This window comes from Gallus gallus, chromosome 3 (genome assembly GCF_016699485.2).
Source record: "Gallus gallus isolate bGalGal1 chromosome 3, bGalGal1.mat.broiler.GRCg7b, whole genome shotgun sequence".
Lineage (NCBI taxonomy): Eukaryota > Metazoa > Chordata > Aves > Galliformes > Phasianidae > Gallus > Gallus gallus.
Window position 1 is genome coordinate 10,010,656 of NC_052534.1, and position 21,618 is coordinate 10,032,273.

The 21,618-nt window shown below is 49.1% G+C and overlaps 1 protein-coding gene across 4 annotated transcripts in view; it reads right to left on the reverse strand.

The window, feature by feature from the left end:
* SERTAD2 (SERTA domain containing 2) overlaps positions 1-21,618 on the reverse strand; it is a 74,631-nt gene that overhangs the window by 14,200 nt on the left and 38,813 nt on the right. The window contains exon 2 of one of the 4 annotated variants that reach the window (XM_046938697.1): positions 5,011-12,909. The exons of 1 other annotated variant lie outside the window; for it this stretch is intronic. In XM_046938697.1, coding sequence (XP_046794653.1) covers positions 5,011-5,057 — 47 coding nt within the window. In that variant the 5' untranslated portion in view covers positions 5,058-12,909. 4 annotated transcript variants of the gene reach the window in all.

Here is a 21,618-nt window from a genome sequence, read left to right on the forward strand (position 1 = left end):
TGCCCTCCACGCTCCTTTCAACCTCCACCCCAACATATATCCGCATAGTTTACCTCCAATCATGGGCGGTTCTTTCTATAGCACAGCTCGCTCGCCCTCACCGCCTGCCTGGCACGCCAGGAGGTTTTAAAGGACTGAAGTTACAGGCTGCTCTGCAGGGAACCTCAGGGACTGCTGAGGAAGGAGCTGATAATTGTCGTATTTCCATCAGAGGTGAGCGTGGCTCCAGAGGTACGGAGTTTCTGGGGGAGATCAGGGAGTGAGACAACAGCTTTACTCATTGCACATCACCCAAGCCAGCTTTTGGGCCAGTTTATGTCTTCACAACAAGTCAGGGTTCCTCTGAAAAAGGAACTTCTTTCTTCTGCTACTTCCATATACTGCCCAGTTTTAAAAATAGCATGAAAGAAATGAACCCACATTTGCACTTTTTTTTTGGTGCATGTGTGTTCTTAACATAGTGGGACACATTTTTATTCGAAATTCCCTGGAAGCAGAGGCTGTCAGATGAAATCTTACCGGTGTGAAAGCAAGGTAAACGAGCTTTGGCTCCTAATAATCACACAAACTGAAGCTCGTGCCATTCAACACCACTTCAAACTCAATTCCGATGTAAAGTTAATGAGAAATTCCTCATTAAGCCCACCACTTGTCAAGATACCGACTGGGTTGTATAGGTTGGCAACTTCAGATGTCATAGCATCATAGAATGGCTTGAGTTAGAAGGGACCCCAAGGATCATCAAGTTCCAACCTCCCTGCCACAGGCAGGGCCATCAAGCTCCAGATTTGGTACTAGACCAGGTTGCCCAAGGCCCCATCCAACCTGGCCTTGAACACCTCCAGGAACGGAGCACGCACAGCAAATTCATTGAGAGCAGCAATACAGAGGAAGACTCAGGGGTTCTGGTGGTTGAAAAGCACAGTGTCATATGGCAAGACCAGCCATTACGTACCATGCTGGGCAGAGGAGAGAATGTGACCCCTCACTGGGGGATAACAGTTGCAACTCGCCTAACACAGGGCCCCATAATGCACAGCTCCTCTGACATGCTGGGCTGCTGTCTCCCTCGTGCTAGCCAAGCCCTGGCCCCAGTGAAGGGACAAGCGGGAGGCAAAAACTCACTCTTTGGTGGCTCTGTGGCTTCTCTAGGCCTCTCCAGCACCTTGCTCCTCAGCACCACTTCCAGCCACTCCTGCTAGTCATTAGGACTACCCGCACCGTACCATGGTGGAGGCCATCCCAGCTCTCCCTGGGAAATGCCCTCGAAGCAGCTCTTCCCAGGCCGGAGTTCCCCTTTGAGCTGGAGGAATCTCCCAGCCATGGGTCGAGCGCACCTTCACAGCTCCTCCTGTCCTCCTCGTGGTGACAGAGCATCTGACACGCTCATGGCAGCCAATGTCTCTGCATGGTTTCTATTCCATGCAGTGGCAGCAGGGAGGGTGCAGCCCCTGCCGCACGTCTGCTTTCTGCTCCACTCCAGGGCACTCAGCAGCACAGTTAGTGCTGCATTTACAAGGTTTGATTTCCCTACTTGTGTTCAACAGTCAGCTTTGTTGTTTTATTCTTATTTTCTTAGTGTTTGCACTGGTAATGCTGAACAAACCAAAAAAAAAACCCGAAGCCTCCACTACAACAAACACAAGGACTGACTTTGTTTGTAAAAGAATTGAAGAACTACCACGTGCCGGAGGGTCCCTCTCCACGTACAGAAAGCAGGCACTTCTTCAAGGCAGCACAGCCCCGGAGATCGACAGAAATCAAGAGGCAGCCAAAGTGCCCTGCCAGGCCCTGAAGGAAGTCAGCGCTGCTCTCAGCTCGGCCAATTCCACCTGCTCCACGCCGTTCATGAGCAGGGGTTCACCCACGCTGAAGGTCTGTGCCGCCAGCCTGCCTCCATTCAAACTGGACCTTGCTCCCTTCTTCGGTGCACTCCTGATCTTTGGACCTGGGAGCTGGAAGCCGCCTCTCTGGCACTGATTGGTGCGTGTGCGTGCTGAGGAGCTGCTGCTGCAACCGGAGCCGGCTCCTCCTGCGCCGCCTGCGCACAGCCAGCTTGGGAGAAGGTGCATCTCTGCTGCCTCACAAAAAGCAGATCACCAGCAAACCACTTACGTTTCCAAAGCACCGCCTTCTCCCTGCTTGACAGGTTACACTTTAAGATGTTACATAAAAGGAGAAATAGTCACAAGTATTTTGGATCACCTGTCTGGTGCGAGCGCTCGTGGAGAAGAACTGTGCCAGGAGTGTTTTACATCAGTGTGAGAGAAGTCAGAGTTCCTGGATGCAGAGTATCGAATTTGAGGGCTTCTTTGGTAGTAATACGTGGCCTTAAACTCCTCGATGCTCCTCAAGCAGAGGACTGGAGAGCTTAGATTATTTAGGCTATCATTTCCACCAAAATGCTGAGAAATGGTGGCATTATTTCATCTTTCCCATAAAAATATAGCAGGTGTATAAAGGAACACAATTACACTTCTTAATAAGTCAGCACCTACGGACATATTTAATGCTCTTTAAGACTACTTCAGACAAAACCCGAAGTACCTACGGCTAGCAAGTTTCTTGTTTGGTTTTAATCAGCTTCAACCCGACACAAAAAATCAAAGTTGGGCTTTATATGCACAAAACCTGGCTTCATTTGTGAGCAGTCCAACCCAACAGTTCCTGCCCAAAAGGAGTGGGTGGCTTTTACTACCAACTTAAATGGAAGTAGGAGCAGTCACGAAAGGAGGAAGATCTCCAGCTGTTATGTGAGATGCTGCAATACTTGCCTGGACAATGGCAGAACTCCTTGGGACGTGCTCTAATATACCTATCTGGCAGCACAAATTGCTCATCCTCCTCCAATCTGGAACACCACCACGAGCTCATTACGTTAAATCAGATTCAAAAGATACCGGCTTCTTATGCGGAAAGGCGTGCATTTTAACTTCAGGCAGAAAAGGCAACTTCTAACTCACCCTGCCTCATCAGCCGCTTCACTTCTAAGGCGATAGATGGAATAACCAACAGCAGCTTCACAGTTCATTTCTGCTTTGCCGTTGCGAAGGCTTCCCCTGCGCTTAGGTGCGTCTCCAACGCATTTGGAGAGAGTATTTAGGGCAGGTGAGCCCCTACAAGTGAGAATAAAAAGGCAGGAACTGCCTTTTCAACTCACACCGGTAGGAAGCGTTCGCTCGAGACACACAGCAGAAAGCTGATGTTAGGGGGCAGCCGAGCCCTCCACCACCATTGTTCGAGCAACGGCACGTCCTGCAGCGGCCAAATCCGGCACCCGGCGACGGCACAGAGAGCCACCGCGCTGTGCCCGGGCACCGGCTGGAGAAGCCTGCGCTTCCCTGAGCTGGGAGTTTGCACTTGTCTGAGCACGGGCTGCCGAACGGAGCTGTGACACGCCGTGCCCCGCGTCGGGTGAGGGGGCCGGCAGGTGAAACGGGCACGTTCGTTTCACGTTACAGCCGTGTCGCTGCCAGTTAGCCAGCGGGGGGCTCAGAGGACAGCACGCGAATCTCCCCGCAGATTTCCAACAGAAGCGTCCCGGAGTTTTCCAGATGCGCTTGAGGAAACGCAAAAAAAATGACAGCGGGTAACCGCGCTCCTATTTCCGTGCTTAAAGACGCCCTTCCACGCCCGACACACCGACACGAGCGAGGCAGCGGACACCCTGCACGAGAGGGGCACCGCGAGAAAGATTTTGCTCACAGAGCCCCCCCCCCCGCCTCGCCGCCTCCCCGCAGGAAGTCACAACGAACACACCGCTTTCCAAAGCCGAACAACCCCTGTCCACAACCTTCCCCCCCCCACCACCTCCCGCTCCTCCCGGCTGCGCTATCAGGGAGCGTGGGGGGGAAGCCCCGCTAATCCCCCGCCCTAACGCAGCCCAGGAGGGGTGCAGGCATGCCCGGCCATATGTCAGCCTCGCTCCGGCACAGCTGGAGCTCCCACGTCCCCCGGCTCGCCCGCCGCCGCCCCGCGGTGCCCCCCCAGCCCCTCGCTCTCCCCGCTCGCTCCCGGTGAGGCTGCACCCCTCCGGCTGTTAGGACGCGCCGCGGTCGCTCGCAGCGGGATGCGGCGTACTTTTTATCGATTAAAAGTGCAGGGAGCCTCGCGCACCTGCCCCGCGCCCCTCTCCGGCCGGAGAGCGGCTCTCGGCTCGGCACGGCTCGGCACGGCCCCGCTCCGAGGGGGCTGCAGCGGGGACACGCCGCCGGCAGCGCGCAGCCCCGGGGGCCGCCCCACGTCCCCCCACCCGTCCCCCCGCCGCCCCCAGTCCCGCTCGCTCACCACATGCGGCTCCAGCCGGCAACTCGAGCACGCGGGGCGCCGGCTCTCGCCCCTCACAGCAGCTCCATATGGCGCTCCCGCGCTGCGCCGGGGTGCGGAGGAGGAGGAGGAAGAGGAGGAGGAGGATTTAAGCCTCCGCTCGGCGATCACGCAGCATTATACAATGGAGGAGGAGGAGGGAGGAGGCGGGAGCAGCCCCGGCTCCAGCCCTTGCCGCCAGCGCTGACGCCAGGGGCGGCTCCGGCGAGCTCCTCGCCCTCCGGCCCGCGTCACGGCCCCGCCTCACCCCGGCCTTCCTCCCCCGCCTCCCTCCTTCCTCCCCCACGCGTGCCCGTGCCCGACCCGCAGCCCCGGCGGCACCGCGCCTCCAGCGCTCCGCTCCGGCGCTCGGACTCCGCGCCGATAGAGCTGCGAGAGCCGCCGTAAAGGCGAGGCGTACTCCTTACCACGGCTTAGGCAGTAGGCTCTGAAGGTCCCGTAGCGATTTGGGATCAATCGAGCCGAAGGCCAAGCTTGAGACAGAGTTCCATATCCAAGCAGAAGACTGAAAAGAACGGCGCTTGCACAAGAAAAGATCACTTTAACCTGTATTATACAGGTTTAAGAGTATACGCACATATATACCCTTAAAATGACAACTGAAGGGACCCCATACAGCCGGGGTTTAAAGCACCGAGGCTGCTATTTCCTACCACTGACGCCATGAGCGTGGCCCCATCTCACCTCTCCTCGGAGTTGTGCCCCTGGTAAGCGACTCGATCAGCAGGCATTAAAAGCAGGATTTCCCCTGGCTGGATACCTCCCAGCAGAGAGGTGCAGAAATTCAACAAGCAAGACTTCCAAAACTATAGGCAGCGTTACCAAAAGTCACTAAATGAAAGGAAAAGCCTCATTTTTTTTTAGGACTCCTCCAGTGGTACCTGCCCAGCAAGCTGCAGCCTTTTCAAAAGCCAGCCAGAACAGTCTGACATGTTCGTCAGTTTGGGGTTTTTTTGAAGCCAAATGTCAGGGTCACATCCTGCGCCCTTCACGCTGCTGAGTGGGGGGAGACAACTGCAGAGATGGCTCTGAGCTCTCCCTGGCATATTTAAGAGCAGAATTAAGCCTTCTGTAGTTACAGTCCTGTAAATCCTGACCCCTTTGCTCACTCATTACAGCGCTACGTGTTTCCCCGCTCCCTTGCGTGCAGCCAGCAGAGGCAGTGAGTTCTGATATGGGCTGTATAGATCTTCCCCCATTTGCTTCGGAGGTTGCTCTGGACGTGTACCACAGGGGGATCTGGCTGCATGTAACCGTGCTGGGGACGCATCCAGCCCAGCAGTGCCTGCCTTCTGGAGCTCAAAGTCCACAGCAGGCTTACGGCCGCCGTGCCTGGGTGTGTGCATGCTATCACCAGGACTATAGGCATAACCACAAACATTCGCTAAATAAGCAGCTGGGCTCCACTCTGACATGCAAGGCCTCAGCCTTGCCGTGTAATACTTGGCAGCAAAAGGCCCAAGCCTTTACCAAAGTGTGAGCTGTGAGCACTTGTGACTTTGCTAGGTTGCTCCAATTTTACGCTAGTCTAAGAGAAAACTCACCGCCCCTTCTGTTTCCTACTGTAACTCCCCTGGGCCTTTCTTGGCAGGAGTTTATAGTCACACTGTAACTCAGATCATTCCTCCGAACACAACGAGCACAACCTGCATCTACGCTCAGAAGCACTCTCAGATGAGCATGGGTCACAACACACATCGATCCGAGCGGAGTTCCTGCCTACGCTTTGCTGCATCCTCCTCCACGATGAGGTAAAACAACACACAGCAAACAATCCTATTGCTGATTGCAACTCCCATGGCCTGCAGTGGGGTTTCAGGAGTCATTTCTGGCTGGGAAGCTCAGCTCTGCAGCAATCTGGCCAGGAGGTGTCTGCAAGGCCCAGCAATTCGCCCAAACATGTCAGTGAGCGTGGAAACAGCCTGTGCCTGAGCCATGAAACACTGGGCAGGGAAGTGAGTTGGCAGAGGCTCCCAGAAACCACAGGAGCTGGGGGAAAAGCGTCCGTGCCTGCAAGGAGCAGGCCATTGAGCTGCTCGCACAAGAGGGTACAAACTACAAGAGAAGGAACCACACTGTGTTTCTCTGTTGGGTTCTGACCTGACATGGGCCACAGGCACAACCCAAACACAGAGCTGTCTGAGAAATGATAGCCAAAGTCTGCCCGGACGAGGCTGGGTCTCCTTTAGATCATTCAAAAGCCATCCTGTATTAAGCATAAATCAATTAACAGACAAATCAAAGATTGGGAGGGGATAACAGACACCAGACTTCCTAGGGCAATTCATTAGAAATATTACAGATGGCCAGGTAATCTCTGGCTATCAACATGAGTGCTAATTAGGAAACGGGCAATCTTTGGTACACTGCAACGTCAGCATCCCTCAAGCTTTAAAAAAAAAAAAAAAAAAAGGAAAGAAAAAAGAAAGACACAGTGAACTGTTTCCTCAGTTTCTAATTGCATCCCTGGCCTTTCTAATTGCAGCACTTATTAATGCTATGAGGGTTTCACCAGGTAATTGTACGAACAAAGCATCTTAACTCCCTCCCTGGATGCTTTGGTATTAGTGCACACGGGGGGTGACAGAGAAGCACCTAACACTGCCCCCCAGCAGACAACTTCTTGCAAAGTAAGACCCTACCAGCACCAATAACTTGGGAAAAGCTAACCTAGGGGCTTGCCTACAGCCAAGGGTGCTTGTCCCGCTGGTGCAGTGCCGTCCACTGTGCAATACAGGTCCCACGGGGAGGAACCACTCAGAGGGTGGTGACGCACTGGAACAGGTTGCCCACGTAGGTTGTGGATGCTCTATCCCCGGAGGCATGCGAGGCCAGGCTGGATGTGGCTCTGGGCAGCCTGGTCTGCTGGTTGGCGACCCTGCACATAGCAGGGGGGTTGAAACTCAATGATCTTTGCGGTCCTTTTCAACCCAGGCCATTGCATGATTCTACGATTCTAAGCCCACAGTGAAGGCGTGAATTAAACATCATTAACCATCACAAAGCCTCAAGACATCCCCCTGAGGCCAGCTCAGGGTCAATCGTGGCCTTCTAGAGGGAGCCATGGCCAGGCAATAACAGCAGCAAGAGCACTGGAGCAGCAGGGAGAGATGCTCAGCAGCAGCACGAGACTGAAGCACTAATGGTTTTCTTAAGCAAGGGCCAGCTGCAAATAAAAGCAATCCTCTCAGAAAATAAAGAAAATAAATTAGAGTGCTGCATTACTGCAGTCACGCATCACCAGGGAGCTGAGCTGCACCTGTGGAAAGCTGTGTGGCTTTGCTTTAGATTTCAGTTGGCTTCTGTTTTTTTTCCTGCTGGTGCAACTCATCCACTGTAACAAGGCTGCCACGCACGTCCCGAGGCACAGAGGAATCAGTTGAAACAGAAGGAAGGAATGCTCCCCCTTCTCACTCCAATTTTAGCTTTTTCTTTTTTATTTCTTCTTAAGATTTTCAGCTTTAGTTTCCTGTTTTTCTCCTCTAATGTTCCCGTGGCAGGAGGAGAAACACCAATCCCTAGAATGCATAATATGCTTAATTATCATTCTCTGTTAGTTCTCTAGGAAAAAAAAACAACCACACAACATCAACTACAGGAGAAATCAGTTTAATTAATGAGTGTGACCAAATGCAGCCTTAGTTCTAATGCAGTATCATATATTACATGTCCAATTGGGCAGTTGGTCTTACTTAGGTAAAATGAACGGAGATGCAAAAACCATGGAGCTCATGAATCAATGTTCTGAGCACAACTAACCTCCCCCGTGTGCTTATTCTAAGACTTGCTGCAGATTTCAATGCCAGTGCCTGTTCCCAAAAACTGCTTGCGGCTGCAAGTGGTGCAGGATTAGGCCCATAGAGTCTGTAATGTACAGCTGGGGCTTGGCAGGACCAAGGGCTGTGCCACAAGGTGAGTTCAGTCAGAAATTAAAGAAAAGCAACAAACAACACCTTAACTGAAGTAGTTATACCTGGTACAAATCCCCAGAGCATTTCAAGGACAAGAGGGGCAAGGGTTAGTCTGAAAGTGAGACTTCACGATTTGAACGCTTTGCAGAAGGGCTGCTACTCTTCATGTATTAAATTATTAAGGAAATATTATGGAACTGGATTATCAGGAAAGGAAAAAAAAAAAAGCAACGTGCATTAGCTGGCTTAGTCAGAGGAGGTTTTGCTGCATTCCTCGTGCACTGAGATGACTCCCTCCCTCTGTAATTCCCTGAGCACTCCCAGTGCTCCGGAGACTGCTGGTGTGCATCATCATCTCTCCAGCTGAAAAGCTCCATCCCCTGACAAAGTGTGCAGTGCCTGCCTACCATCACCGGGTACTCACACATCTTTCTGCCCTCTCACAGACATCCTTGTTCTTTCCCATATTCCGTTCGGGCTGCGTCTCTGGCAAGACGTGCTTCACTGTGGAGCCAGGCCGCGCTGTTCACACCAAAGCTGTACAGCACACGGGATCCTCAGTCAGTCCCTGCTTTGCGCTCACGCTCCTGGAGATGCAGCGGTCTGTGCTTCACATTGTGTTGAGTTTTAAACAATCTGGGGCTGCGAAATGCTGCATTTTTATTTCTCCTTTCAGTGCTCGCTCTGCAGCCTCTCTCCAAGGCACAAGCCATTCTCTTCTGGAACACTTAGTTACTTCTTTGAAGAGAGGCTAGGTCGATACTCTGATACTCATCTAATACTGGGGGCCAGTACATTAAGACAGAAAAAATCCACGGATAGAACTGAAGGCTCTGTTTTACAACCAAGAGGGAATACTTCAAATAAAGGAAAACAACAACAGCACGGAAGCAGGGGGGAAAAATGCAGAGAGATGGCCGGTCTTCGGGCCTAATTAACCACTGATGTAAACAGATGTCACTGAAATCAAGCCAGAAGCCTTAGGCCACCCACTAGTCTCCTGCACAATCCCAACCTGATCCTGGAAACCTGCACAATACAGGGCTGTCAAACACGAGAGCCATACGTGTGCCTCATTAGCACAAAGGGTGCCACCACGTCTGTTACGCTGATGGACGCTCTGCTCCCCGTTCCCCACAGGACAGCAGCTCCTCCAACCTGGCTTAGCACACGGCAGCTCCTTTTCAGAAGCAGAGCTCTGCATGGAGCTGTGCATTTCTGGAGTGCAGACATACCCTGCTGTCTTCTTAAAAACACCTGAAACCTGGAAGAAGTCTGTCTGCATAGGCACGCTGGAATACATCTAGCACTGCACAAGCTTGTTGAAATGCCGAAGGATCGATAGACCAAACGGGGCCACCAGCAGGTGATGGGAGGCTTACAGACGTGGAGGTTCCTGCTCAGATGTGTGGCACTGAAGAACAGTGCAGCAGTATTGGGGTGTCTGAGGCTGCGATGGCACAATCTAAATAGTGCTGTAGCTACGGTGTTGATGTAGGATGATGTAGTGCTGCAAACCTTACATAGCACTTAAAACCACGTCACTGGAGAATAATATGCTCGTGCTCAGATGCATTCCCAAGGGAAAAAAAGAAAAAGAAAAATACATTTCAGCCCTCACCTAAATGAAAACACAAGTTAGTACACTGACTTCCAATCAAATGCATCTATTCTCTAGCAGCTTCTGCTGGCAGGACCGGTACAGCACATTAAGCTCCTACACCACTTGGAAGGCTTGGGCACGTTGTTTCCAATTGGCTTTATAGAACCACTAGATTCAGCAATGTTTACCAAGTGAGACACAGGGATTTTCAGGGTGATCCAAATTTGCAACAAGAAATCCTTCCTCCAACTATCCCTGGTGCAAAATTCTTCACAGACGATTGTAATCTGAACTCCTTTCAGACAGACAGCCTTCTAGGGGTCTAATTTTAGGCAGTGAGTGACCTACACAACTTCTTCTAGAAAAACCCCAGACCCCAATAAAACAGTTGAATCCGCAGAGCCAAATTTAGATGAGAAGAACAAGGAGCCAGCAAAAAAAAATAAACAACCAACCAACCAACAACTATCACAAGAACATCAAATGTAGCATAAACTCCCACTGCCGTTCTGTTCCACTACGAATAAATGAAGACCATCTAGAACTGAACTCATTGAGTCAGTGCAATGAATGCACAAATCTTTCTGTTTTAACCCTTCACAGAATGCATGAATCCATTAATCACGTGCAAAAAAAAAACAGATTTGTAAGAAGAGGGAATGGGCACATTGGATGCTTGTACTGACGATGGCTGTGGAAATGATTCACCTGCTCTCTCTGCATTCCCTCAGTTCCCTTACCAGCACGACTTAAGAGTCAGCAAAAGCCCACGTTGTATGTGCATGTAAACAGACTGTGGGTGAAGCCTGAACTTCTCAGCCTTGCCTAAAACTGTCCCTGTAATGGGCAGGAAGGGATGTTAGCTTATTAAAGAAAAAGAGAACAGTGCAGCTACATTTATGTTCTCTCCAAACTTTTTTTTACGTCCTCACTTTGAAGGAAGCTCTTCATATAGTGACCATTAGCCAAAGGCTAAGTGAGGTTTACACCTACTCTGTATTCGCAAGCAAAAATAGATTAAAGCCTTGCAAACCCCACCCAGTTCTCCTGGTATGTCACCAGGACAAAGAAGAAAGCCAAAGATCCACCATTTATCACTACCTTGTTCATCCTCTCACACCTCCCACTTGCTCTCTCCCTCTTCCCAAAGTGACTTCAGAGAACCAACATCCTCAAAACTGTCTCTGGGAGAGGGGTGAGGCAGCTCTCCTGCCTGGTTAACCCCATCTCTCTCCTCCCACAGCATCTGACAGCATTTGAAAGAAGAAAGAAGCTATGCTGTAGGCAGAATGGCAGAGAGCTGGGAAAGCTGGTGCTGCACGGGCCACACTGCTCGCTGAAGTCCACAACAGCTGAGACAGCCACTTCTTCTCCCAGCCAGCACAAGGGGATGGGCAGAATGCTCCCAAAGTCCTCTCCTTCAGCGAGGTTCCCTTTCCTGCAGAGCCCCGGCTTTTCTAACCAGCTTCCATCAGTTTTATTTGCAGGAGGAAAGATGTGAACTGCTGTTAGGATGCAAGTAGCCATCGCTCCTGTCCCATAACCTGTGTGCAGAAGCAGGAGCAGCCCCTTGTTTCCCTGGAAGGCACCACCCTCCTTGCAAGAGCCAAGCAGAAGTCAAAACCCCAGGAAGAGATCCCCAGCCTGGCCCAGCAGGGGTGACTATCCATCTGCTATCTCATGCCCCAGGGCATTTGCTAACCATCCACACCCAGGGGACATTCCTAGCATGATTCCTGCTAAACAAAAAGCCAGTAACCTCAGCCACTTTGCTTGCGTACTCACATTTATAACCCAGTATTGTTAACCTTTAGGTTAAAACTTCTTTTTCAACCTGTCCTTCTGCTCACTTTCCTTAGCTGAACCTTCAGCCCATGGCATGGGAGCAAAGGAAGAAGTGAAACATATGTCAAATGCTGATAATTCGACTCGACAAATGTACACAAATGGTGTTCCCATGCAGGTCAGCAGCCAAAAACCTCTTCTTTCTAGCAGCACTCAGCAAAGGAAACCCTTTCTCATCAGAGTAGCTGGGAACGTGCAAGTGCTTGCTGCACTCCTGCCCTAACAGCGGGATCCATCAGGAGTGGCCCCTTCAAAATGCTGCTGCGTTACTCTTAGCAGGGAGGAAGGAGACCAGGAGTTCGGTGGCTTTGTTTTGGTTTTCAAACCACAACAAGCCACATTTGTTACTGAAACACCATCTTCCATGAGATGTTCATGGGAAAGCCTTCAGCCCCCCAGCATGTTTTTGTTAGCTGCCGTGGCTGATAATGAGTGGAAAATGCATTTGTTGTTTTGAACTCATATCTAGCAAAGGTCCACCACAAATTAATGCAAGTGAGAAGATGTTGAAATGTGCCTTAGAAAGTTTTAATCATACTTCTCTTTGCGAGCTAGCCATCATTCAGTAGCTAGGTGGTTCTAAATAAAGAACTCTAGTCAACAACAGGAAATAACTCCCACAGAAAAAAAAAAAAAGAAGGGCAGAATACAAACTCTCAGCAACTCTTGTACATAGCACACAACGGCCTTTTGTTCCATGCACATTAAGTCTAAAATCTTTACTCTTCAGAACATGTTTTTGCTCTAAGTAATTAAAACCTTTTTCTTGTTGCAAATATGGATCCCTTCCTCGTCTTTCTCCCAGAGCAGTTGCATCTTGGAGTCAGAAAATCACAGGCTACTCCCATTCTGTTCCATTAGTAAGGCCATTCTAGGAATGCCACATGATGATCAGGATTTTCAAGAGTTACTGATGGTGTTTTTTCTTTCTTTCTCTCTTTCTTTCTTTCTTTCTTTCTTTCTTTCTTTCTTTCTTTCTTTCTTTCTTTCTTTCTTTCTTTCTTTCTTTCTCTCTCTCTCTCTCTCTCTCTCTCTCTCTCTCTCTCTCTCTCTTTCTTTCTTTCTTTCTTTCTTTCTTTCTTTCTTTCTTTCTTTCTTTCTTTCTCTTCTCATTTTCTGTGTTGGTGCAGAGGGAGGTGCAGCGCTGTGTCCTCAGCTGGAGACAGTTTACATGCTTCTTAACGTTCAGAAACCACTGTGTTCAGAAAGTACAGAGCACCTGGTCTGTGGGGAGGGGGATAAAGGAGAAGCCACACATCTCTAGCTGCTTTTTTTAAACTCTTGCTAGTGTCTACAAGCATCAGCTTTTAACCATACAAGATGTCATGGGCCAGTGCCTGCAAACATTACTGGCAAAGACCACCTGCCTTCTTCTGCACACAATCTTCCTAAATCCAGCAGAAGAGCCTGGCACTAGGATCCAAATGTGCCACAAAACAAGTGCCACGGGCAGCAGGCAGCACAGGCTGCGCTTTGCAGAGAAAGCACTTTCAACCATCACCTCAGGATTTCTGGAGTTTCTGCAGCTCACATGAACTCACCTGGGCTGATGGGTTGCTTGGCCTTCAGTGCACACGTCAGACAGACAGGACAACAGCTTTCCCACTGAAAGAATTCCTATCCAGTGGGGATTCAGGCAGAAGGGTGACTAGGAGAAAAAGCCTGGAGGAGATAATGGAAAGTAGGCTGGGGACTAAGCAGCATGGACCAGCCTGGAAGAGAACAAACCTCCAGACAACAAGAAATCTAGCCATACTAGCACTGGGTGGATGAGAAACTAAGGGCACATAAACAGGCAAAGAGGAAAATAATAATAATAATAAACCAACACAAGTTTGTTAAACTTCAGGCTGTGAAGTAGCATCTTTGCTTTCACAGAAGCCTGTCTAGTCTGCAGTGCCCACAGTACCTACACAAATAGCTTTAGACTCTCATAACAGGGTAGTGAGGGAAATCTTTAAAAATCTGTTGGTTTCTGTGTGTTTGTTTGGTGTTTCGTTGTTATTTTTTTAATTCCTTAAAGTTTTCATTAGTGGTCTGGTGCTGTCAGCAACCAAACTCTTCCATTAGGTGTTGCTTGGGGAACGCATCCCCATCTTCCCATAGCTTCCAGCTCACGCTGAGCAAAGATGATCTCAGGCTTCAGGAAAGGGGATAAATTCCCCTTTCCATCGTCAGAGAGAATTGAACTGCAGTGTTTCCTAGGAAGGTAAGATTGCTCCCTTTGTGGAGGAGAGCAACTCCAAAACATGCATAATGCACGCTGCAGACTTGAGCCAGGTTCTCCCACCTGTATGAGTGCTCAGCACCTCAAAGCCAGAAGAAATGAAAGTGTCTGCATACAGAACTGGCAGGATCAGATCAGAGGACAGAAGCACCTGGCAATCTGATCCACAGTCCATGAACGCATTCATTTGCTGTACAGGAGAAGTAAGAGGGAAAGGAAGGACTGCAGGACTAGGCACAACATACAGAAATGCAAAGCCAAAATCTGTGAAGGAATACACTGATTTACTCCGTCTGGCTTTAAAAAAGTGTTTGGGTGCCCAGGTAGGGAATTTTAAGATGATGATTGTTTGCTAGCTGGCACTGATAGGTCCCTGCAGAAGGCATGAATGCATCTTGAGGAACATTGCTATCATTTGTGTTAAGCGTCTGCTGGAGTAAAAACACATAGAGCAGATTTTAGAGGTCAGCTGATCCCAGTAGCTTTCCATCAAATCACCTGCCATAGCTCTTTTCCTATATGGCCTGACTGCAAAACCAATTTCCACTTCAGAGATGAGCCCTTTTCAAGTCACACAGCTGCAAGAGTTGAGATTACAGATCCAGAATGGAGATGTTCCTTTTTTTTTTAAACTGGAATATGGAAAAACAGCTCGATGTGCACATGGGTGTGCCAGTGTGTTTGTGTGCACCATAAAAAGTCTACAGGAAGAGCATATCAAATTTGCTTCCTAATGCAAAATGCACTTTCAGGCTGAAGCAACTCTACATTCAAATCTCACCCCAAAATAAATCTCGGTGGTTGTAGTATAAACTCGAAAGCAGGTACAAATCTGAACTTGCAGTTGTAGCATTTTCTGGTTTAGAGAAACCTTCAGATGCCACTGCTGAGAGGTCCAGACTCCAGAATGTTCAGAAAGGAAGAGAAATCGACGTGGCAACGCATCCTACAGAAGCTGTCCCACCATTTCCCTGATCTCTCCCATTAGATGAAATACTACGACTACTTCAGTGGGACCAGCACACTTTAAAAGATTCAGTCTCTCCCTCTGTCTTTTTCTCCCTCTCGCTGAATGATATTTCTGCCCACATGCACTGACACATACAGTGTCTAACAAGGCTGTGATTCATTTTCAGTTCTAGTCATGCTCACAAGTGATGTAGCACACTTGCTGTGCCTTCAGGATCTGCGTAATTTAGCTTCATTTTCTCTGCCCCCACCCTGCATTAAGTGAAGTTCCAACAAAGCCAAGTCATCACCCACCAACCCACCCTCCCACCTCCTTGGGGGATGTGTACAGCAGGAGTTTGAATAATAATAATAATAACAATAAAAATTTCAAAAAAAATTAAAAAAAGAAGAAGAAAGAGAAGGGGATGGGAGCTTCAGAGATGCCATGAATTGTTAGAAAGCTGCCTAACATCCACAAGGAGTGAATAATAATAGGACGTATGCTACCCAATCACTGCAGAAGCTGTATCAGTCCTGAATCATCTCACCTAACCTGTTAAAAGCAGCGATGTCTCACATCAGGAATATCATGCACATTCATGCTAAAAGGACGACTGACACGTTAAGCCATAATTACTGGCTTGTGAGGCTAGTGCCTCCTCAGCCTGCCCCACAGCCACCTTGTGGTGACCACTCACTCTCCTGTGTCTCCTGCTGCAGCCATCTGAGCACACTGACACGTCGGGGAAGATGCAACGTGTCCCACCTCCATCCTTCAGGAATTACACCGTCTGGTTCTGGGATACAAACCACGAGCTGCTCCTGAGCTAAGCTGCGTGTATTTGAGGCATGAGGCCAAGCCTGAACAAAGTGAAACGTGGGCTTTTTATTTGATAAATCTCCCCGGCATTCAAATTGAATCTCAGACACTGAGATGCAGTAGTTATCTGAAAAGAATAATTCTCTGGTTTCAGCGCTTTAACATGCAGGTTAAAAAGTGTTCTTACCCCACCACGTTAACTTCAGTTCTCACTCATCTCCAACATGGAACTAAGTTCTGGTGGAAAAGAAAACTCAAAAGAAAAACAAGTCAACAGTGCTCCTCCTCCAGCAGAAGTCCCCAGTCAGAAGTGAGTCACTGCAGACTCCTTCTAGCAGATCTCGGTGATCTGCATGACTTCCTTAATCCCTAGGCAATGACACCAAGAAGGAAGAATTAGCAGCAAAAGCTAGAAGGCTCTTCAACATCAGAAATACAACTACTGATAGGGCTGCTGTCACCACAGAGCTCCACAGCGAGCTACAAGGAAATGTCCACCCCCTCTTTGTCACCATGAAATGCCTGAGAGGCTCCCCAGCAGCACTTGGATTGCTGACCCCCTCAGTCGTGACCAGGATGAGCAAGCCAGAGCACAGAGGAAATTCCCTGCCTGCCCTAGGAGGCGGCTTCGTCTCCTCCTTGCTCACCGACTGCTTGCTGGGCCATGCTGAGGAGGAACTGGGTCAACCCTCGGGCTGCTGCTAAGGCTCTGGGTGCTCTGAATGAGGAGGGCAGCTCCTGGGGCTGGAATAACGGTCAGGCAAAGCAAACAATGGACTGTCATCTCAGCAGACAGCACTGCCTCATTTTGCAAATTGAAGAAACGCAGCACAGGGAAACTACCGGATGGCTAGTAGAAGCTTATTGGGGAAATGAAAGTCAAATCCAAGTGTTTTGATTTTCAGAGCACTCAAGACACGTCCAGCCTCCTCCATCCACGAGTCACACTGTCCTCAGGGCAGGGCCTGCACCTCTCATTTGCTTTACGTCTATGGCTTTCAGTCTTTCCTCGTTGTCAGATCCCTTCGTGCTCTCCAATAGGACTGTGCATTTACATGTGCTGACAACAGGCTGGCTTTCCCCAGCTTTCCTGCACATCTTACACGTAGCCTTTGAATCCCAGTGAGCCAAGAACGACAATCTCCTCCCCATAGCCCTCACTACGGACTCCCATGCGTCCTCCTCTTCCCAGCAGAGATGACACAGCATGAAGGTCAGGCACGGGCATTTGCAAAGTAGTTCACACACGTTCTGGTTGCCCTAACCCAAGACAAAGCACAGAGTTGCCCTCGTATTTCAGTATTTCCCATCTCAAGGTATGGGAGCTGTTGATCTCCCACATGAAAATGCATTATGCTGTCAGCCCAGCCTAAGGGCTGTTATTTAATTTACTTGAGGAGGTAAGTGAAAGCCCCTTCATGCAAATGCTTACAATGTGATCTGGAAAACAGCAGGCGTAATTAGATAAAATGGCAGCAAAGCCCACCAGGGAAATAATGTTAATTCATGAGGATTTTCCTCTCCACCTCCCTCCCAGAAAAATTTGAAGCCAAAGCAAGGCGAGGGGGAGGGAATAAAATCAGAGTGCACCTCAAATTATACATCTGCTGGGAAAGTAGAAAAACAGGACAGCAACCAGTGGGGTCATCTAAAAGCTGCCTCAGCATGGCACCTCCGTAGCAGGATTAGCAGTCCATGCTCCTAAGCGATGGAGTGCTGAAAGCAAAAACTGTTCCATCACTGTCATAAGCTATTCCTAGTAGAGACATAATAAGCAGCGTCTCTAAACTTCACACTATCTCCTCACCATGGCCTAACCAGGCAGTGCAGAAGACCCGTCACATGATAAAGTCATGACTGAAACCCCCCCGCCTCCAGTCACAATAAAAAAAACCAGAGCTATTTCACAATGCTCGAGAGCAGGTCTGGCATTTCCAACCCACTCGCAAATTCCTTCCCCCAAATGCATCCAGGAATGGGGTTTGGCCAAACCATGTCACTGCATCACTGGGGCACACATGGGTCACTGCAGGGCTCCTGAGTGGCAGAGATGCTCTTGCAGCGGCCCCAGGAAGCCGTGGCTCTGCATTTCAGCTTCTCCCTCCCACCTAGAAGCCAGCCAGAAAGTCACCTCCTGATTGCTGACCTGCCACTACCAAAATGGATTCCAATTAGCCAACTCACTCCCAGCTATTAGGAAAGAGACATTTTTTGTTGTTGAGTAATTACTCCTCATGAAATGGCTCACATCTCTAGTTGATTAGGTCACAACACACTGTGAACAAACTGATGTAACAGAGATATCTTTAACCTGCTAAATTAAGGCATACTTTCTCAATATAGAAAGCTTAATTGAAGCCATGCATGGGGTGCTTACTGAAGGCATCTAGACACAGAATTGTTACATTCACAAGCAAACTGTGGTCGAGACTGAAAGGCAACCTGTCTGTATTCAGCTTGCATATTAATTGGAAAAGAGCTGTTTTGTCTGCTTACTTGAGGATAGGAAACGACTCAAAGTGATTGCAGCAGCTTGATACCAGCAGTTAAATATGGAATGGCAATGTTTAGATGACACATATGGAAGGAAAGAGGAGAATTTTTTGTTTGCTTGTTCTTTTATGTACTTTCTCCCAGCTAACGGAGGGAAGGCCTCCTCTGGTCAGGAGTACACTGGTTAGAGCTATCAGAAACACCCAAGGCTGGTTTTGGGTGTAACACCAGACCTGACACAGGGAGGACCTCCAGAGGCAGCCCATCGGGCCCCCAGAGACCCTTTAACCACAGTCAGCCTGGCTTATGCTGGAGATCGGTTTGATACCATTTTCTCTTCCTCCTCCTGCATAAATCTCCAGCTGCCTGGAGAGGAGCAGTTCCACCACCGTTTCTATTGAGTTATCCACCCTAATATGCTGATTTATTCAGAAATCAAACCAAATTCCTCAAGTCGGTACATACCAATGGCTTCCTGATTTTGGGGCAAGCCCTTCTATTAAAAAGGAAAGCGTTTGCTTTAGGGACCACGGCCCTAAATCTCTCCAACAGTTACGCCTGTGCATCGCAGGAGCGTGCGAGCGCTTCAATCCAATGTAAGCATTTGTCCAAGCGAGGGCAATATTTCCTGTCGCAGTTAAAAACACATTATACGACTACGATGGAAAAACACGACTGCAACACAAAACCTACCCTTCCCTTCCCATTTTGGCCTTGGGGGGTGTGGGGAGGGGGAAGCACTCGCGGCATAAACGTATGTGTCCAGAGCCTCGATAGAGCGAGCGCCATTAACAGCTTTATACCACGTTGGCTTTTTAAGTCGGGAAGCCGACTGGGTGTCATTTAATCTCCCAGATTAAAATCACTTAGCGAATATTGCATTGTTTCACTGCTCTTGCTGGCGTTTCGGCGTTCGGGGCCTCGCCGGAGCCCTGCTGCTGGCTAACTCACCGCTAATGAAACCTCGCGCGGGAGCAGCTGCCGGAATCTGTGTCAAACTGCATCTGGCACCCATCTATCTTCCAGCCATCTAAATTCACCTCTGAAATCATACAAAAGCAGCCGCAGAGCTCCCTGCAGCCACTCCGACACACCAGTCTTTGTCTCATCAAGCCTGTTAAGCAATTTAAAGCAATTTATTTTTTTTAATTCGCCTCGTATTTTACAGTGGCAGCTTTTTCAAAAGGAGCAAATAAGTTAAGAAAAAACTGGGGGGAGGGGAGAGGGGAAAAAAAGGCACTTTTTTTTTCTCTTTTTTTTATAAGAGCCTGTCAAGCTCACAGTAGACTATCATTAAACCAGTTTTGGCTGAAACTGTGTGTTTAGGGGTTTTCCAATGGAGACACTCTGGTGCCTGCAACACTCAGACAGGGAGGGGAGGCTGCTATACAATTGTTGAATTGTTGTCATGGCTGTTAAATATGCTGTAGCACAAATACCCAACAGGGCTGAAGGTCTGCAGTGCATTGGCTCTGAAGAGGTATCAAAAATACTGCTATTAACTAGCAGATAACTGAGTTATACGAATGCCGAAGAAAAGATTAAGTCAAAAGTTGTAAAAGGTTTATTAATTTCACTCCATCCCCTCCACCCCCCCTTTTCTTTCTTCCCCCTCACACTCTGCTCAGAGCTTAAAGTGCCCTGTAAATTTTAAATATTTGGCATTTACTGGAGTGTTCATTTGAGTGTGTTTCCTCTCCCGTTTGGGGTAGGACTGCCTCTTCTCCCTTTGTGCTTTCTGCAGGACAGGGGTTTTGCTCCCCTGTCTCTCACTGGGCTCATGAGAGGCTGCTGGAGCATGCGGCACGGTACAGCCAGGACTTGCTGACTAAAACAGGTTAATGAAAAAACAGGCTACTGACTGAAATTGAAACTTCTCATTTCTCTCAAGAAAAGGGTGTATTGTCAAAATAGAGCTTAACGTGTCTATTTAGCAGCTTTCAGAGAAGTGCTGCTCAAAACAGTAACACTGCAAGCTTTGCCAAACAAGAGGAAGGGACTCAGCGCCCAGGCTGGCCAGGAGGGATGCAGTCCCTCGCAGAGGGCACTAATTAAGCTGGTGTGTGCAGCGCACGGGCTCAGAACCATCCATCCACATATGGCAGACAGGGCTACACGCGAGTGTGCCGGGCTGAATGTAAGGGCACTGCAGGAGGCGTTTCCTAGACGTACCTTGAATGCTGCAAACTACAGAAGGAGCAAGAGAAACAGGATCTGTCAACCAGCCTAATTAGAGTGCATTTTCCCCACGCAGAACTCGTACACGTCTCTCCAGGCTACAGGGCCCTCATTTCTTGACTCAGCCCAAAAGAAATTGAACGTATTTCACATTTCCATGACAATTTGTTCTTAGCGCTCCTCAGGAAGGAGAAACACAATGTATGCGTCCTAAGAAAACATTCGTATGCTCAGATACCTGTCTCAGCTGTTAAATCCCATGCGCCCATCTCCTTTGCAGGGCATCTGTTTCAGCAGCCAGCCCTGCTTCGCCATGCTCCTTGCTAACCTCATTTTAACAATCTGAAAGCGTGCTCCTCTCCCGCAAGCTTCCCAAAGCAACCACGTAGATGAGAAATTACGTTGAGCAAAGGCTACAAGTCTGGCTGCTGGCGTTGCTGCTCTTCTACCTATTAAATGAAAAACATTTGTTTACGCCTTATGTAGGGTCGCATTGCAAGGATCTCTAAAATAAAATAACCAGTGCCGAGAGGCTGAGTGAACATCCCAGGTGGGCCCCTTCAGCCCCTGGGTGAGCTCTGCAAATGGCCTGACAGCAAGCAGAGCAGTCCTGCTAGTACAGCCACGAGCAAAAGAACCAGAGATCAACAACTCATCTTTTACAGGCCAGCGGGCTGACCTCTGGGCAGCATCGGAACAAGTCAGCATAAAGGTGACACAGCTCCGCACATCATTATAAATCACCCAAAACAACCGGCAGAAAACCCGTGTGCTGATGGAGTTAGCTTATTTTTTCCTCCCCCTTTTGTCTTTATTACCAGAGTTCTCCCCCATCCTCTCCCAGTGCCCATATGGCAGGTATCACGAGGGGTGAGCAGAACGTTCGGTTCCACTAACCGAGCGCATTGCTGGATGTCACGCCGGCAGATGACGCAAGCGCTGCCTGTTGTCCAGGGAGTGGGTGCAGGTGGTGGTGTGTGACCTACTTCTGGGCTACTTCACTTGGGGTTGTGAGGAATGTGCAATCTAGTGATAGAAGGAAGAGAAGGGAATCGTTACCAAAGGCAGGAGTAAATCCTATCTATTGGCTCCGTGTTTTCAAAAAGGAAGTAAGGCCAAAACAACAGCGTAGTGTCTCTGCTTCCAGGTCTTAGGGTGAGGAGTTCACATGGGAAAAGCCTGCAAGTTAGGAATTGAGAAGTTTGGATGAGGCAGAAGGAAACCCAATTGCAACAGAGGGCCAAAGATCAGCTGTGTAAGCTAC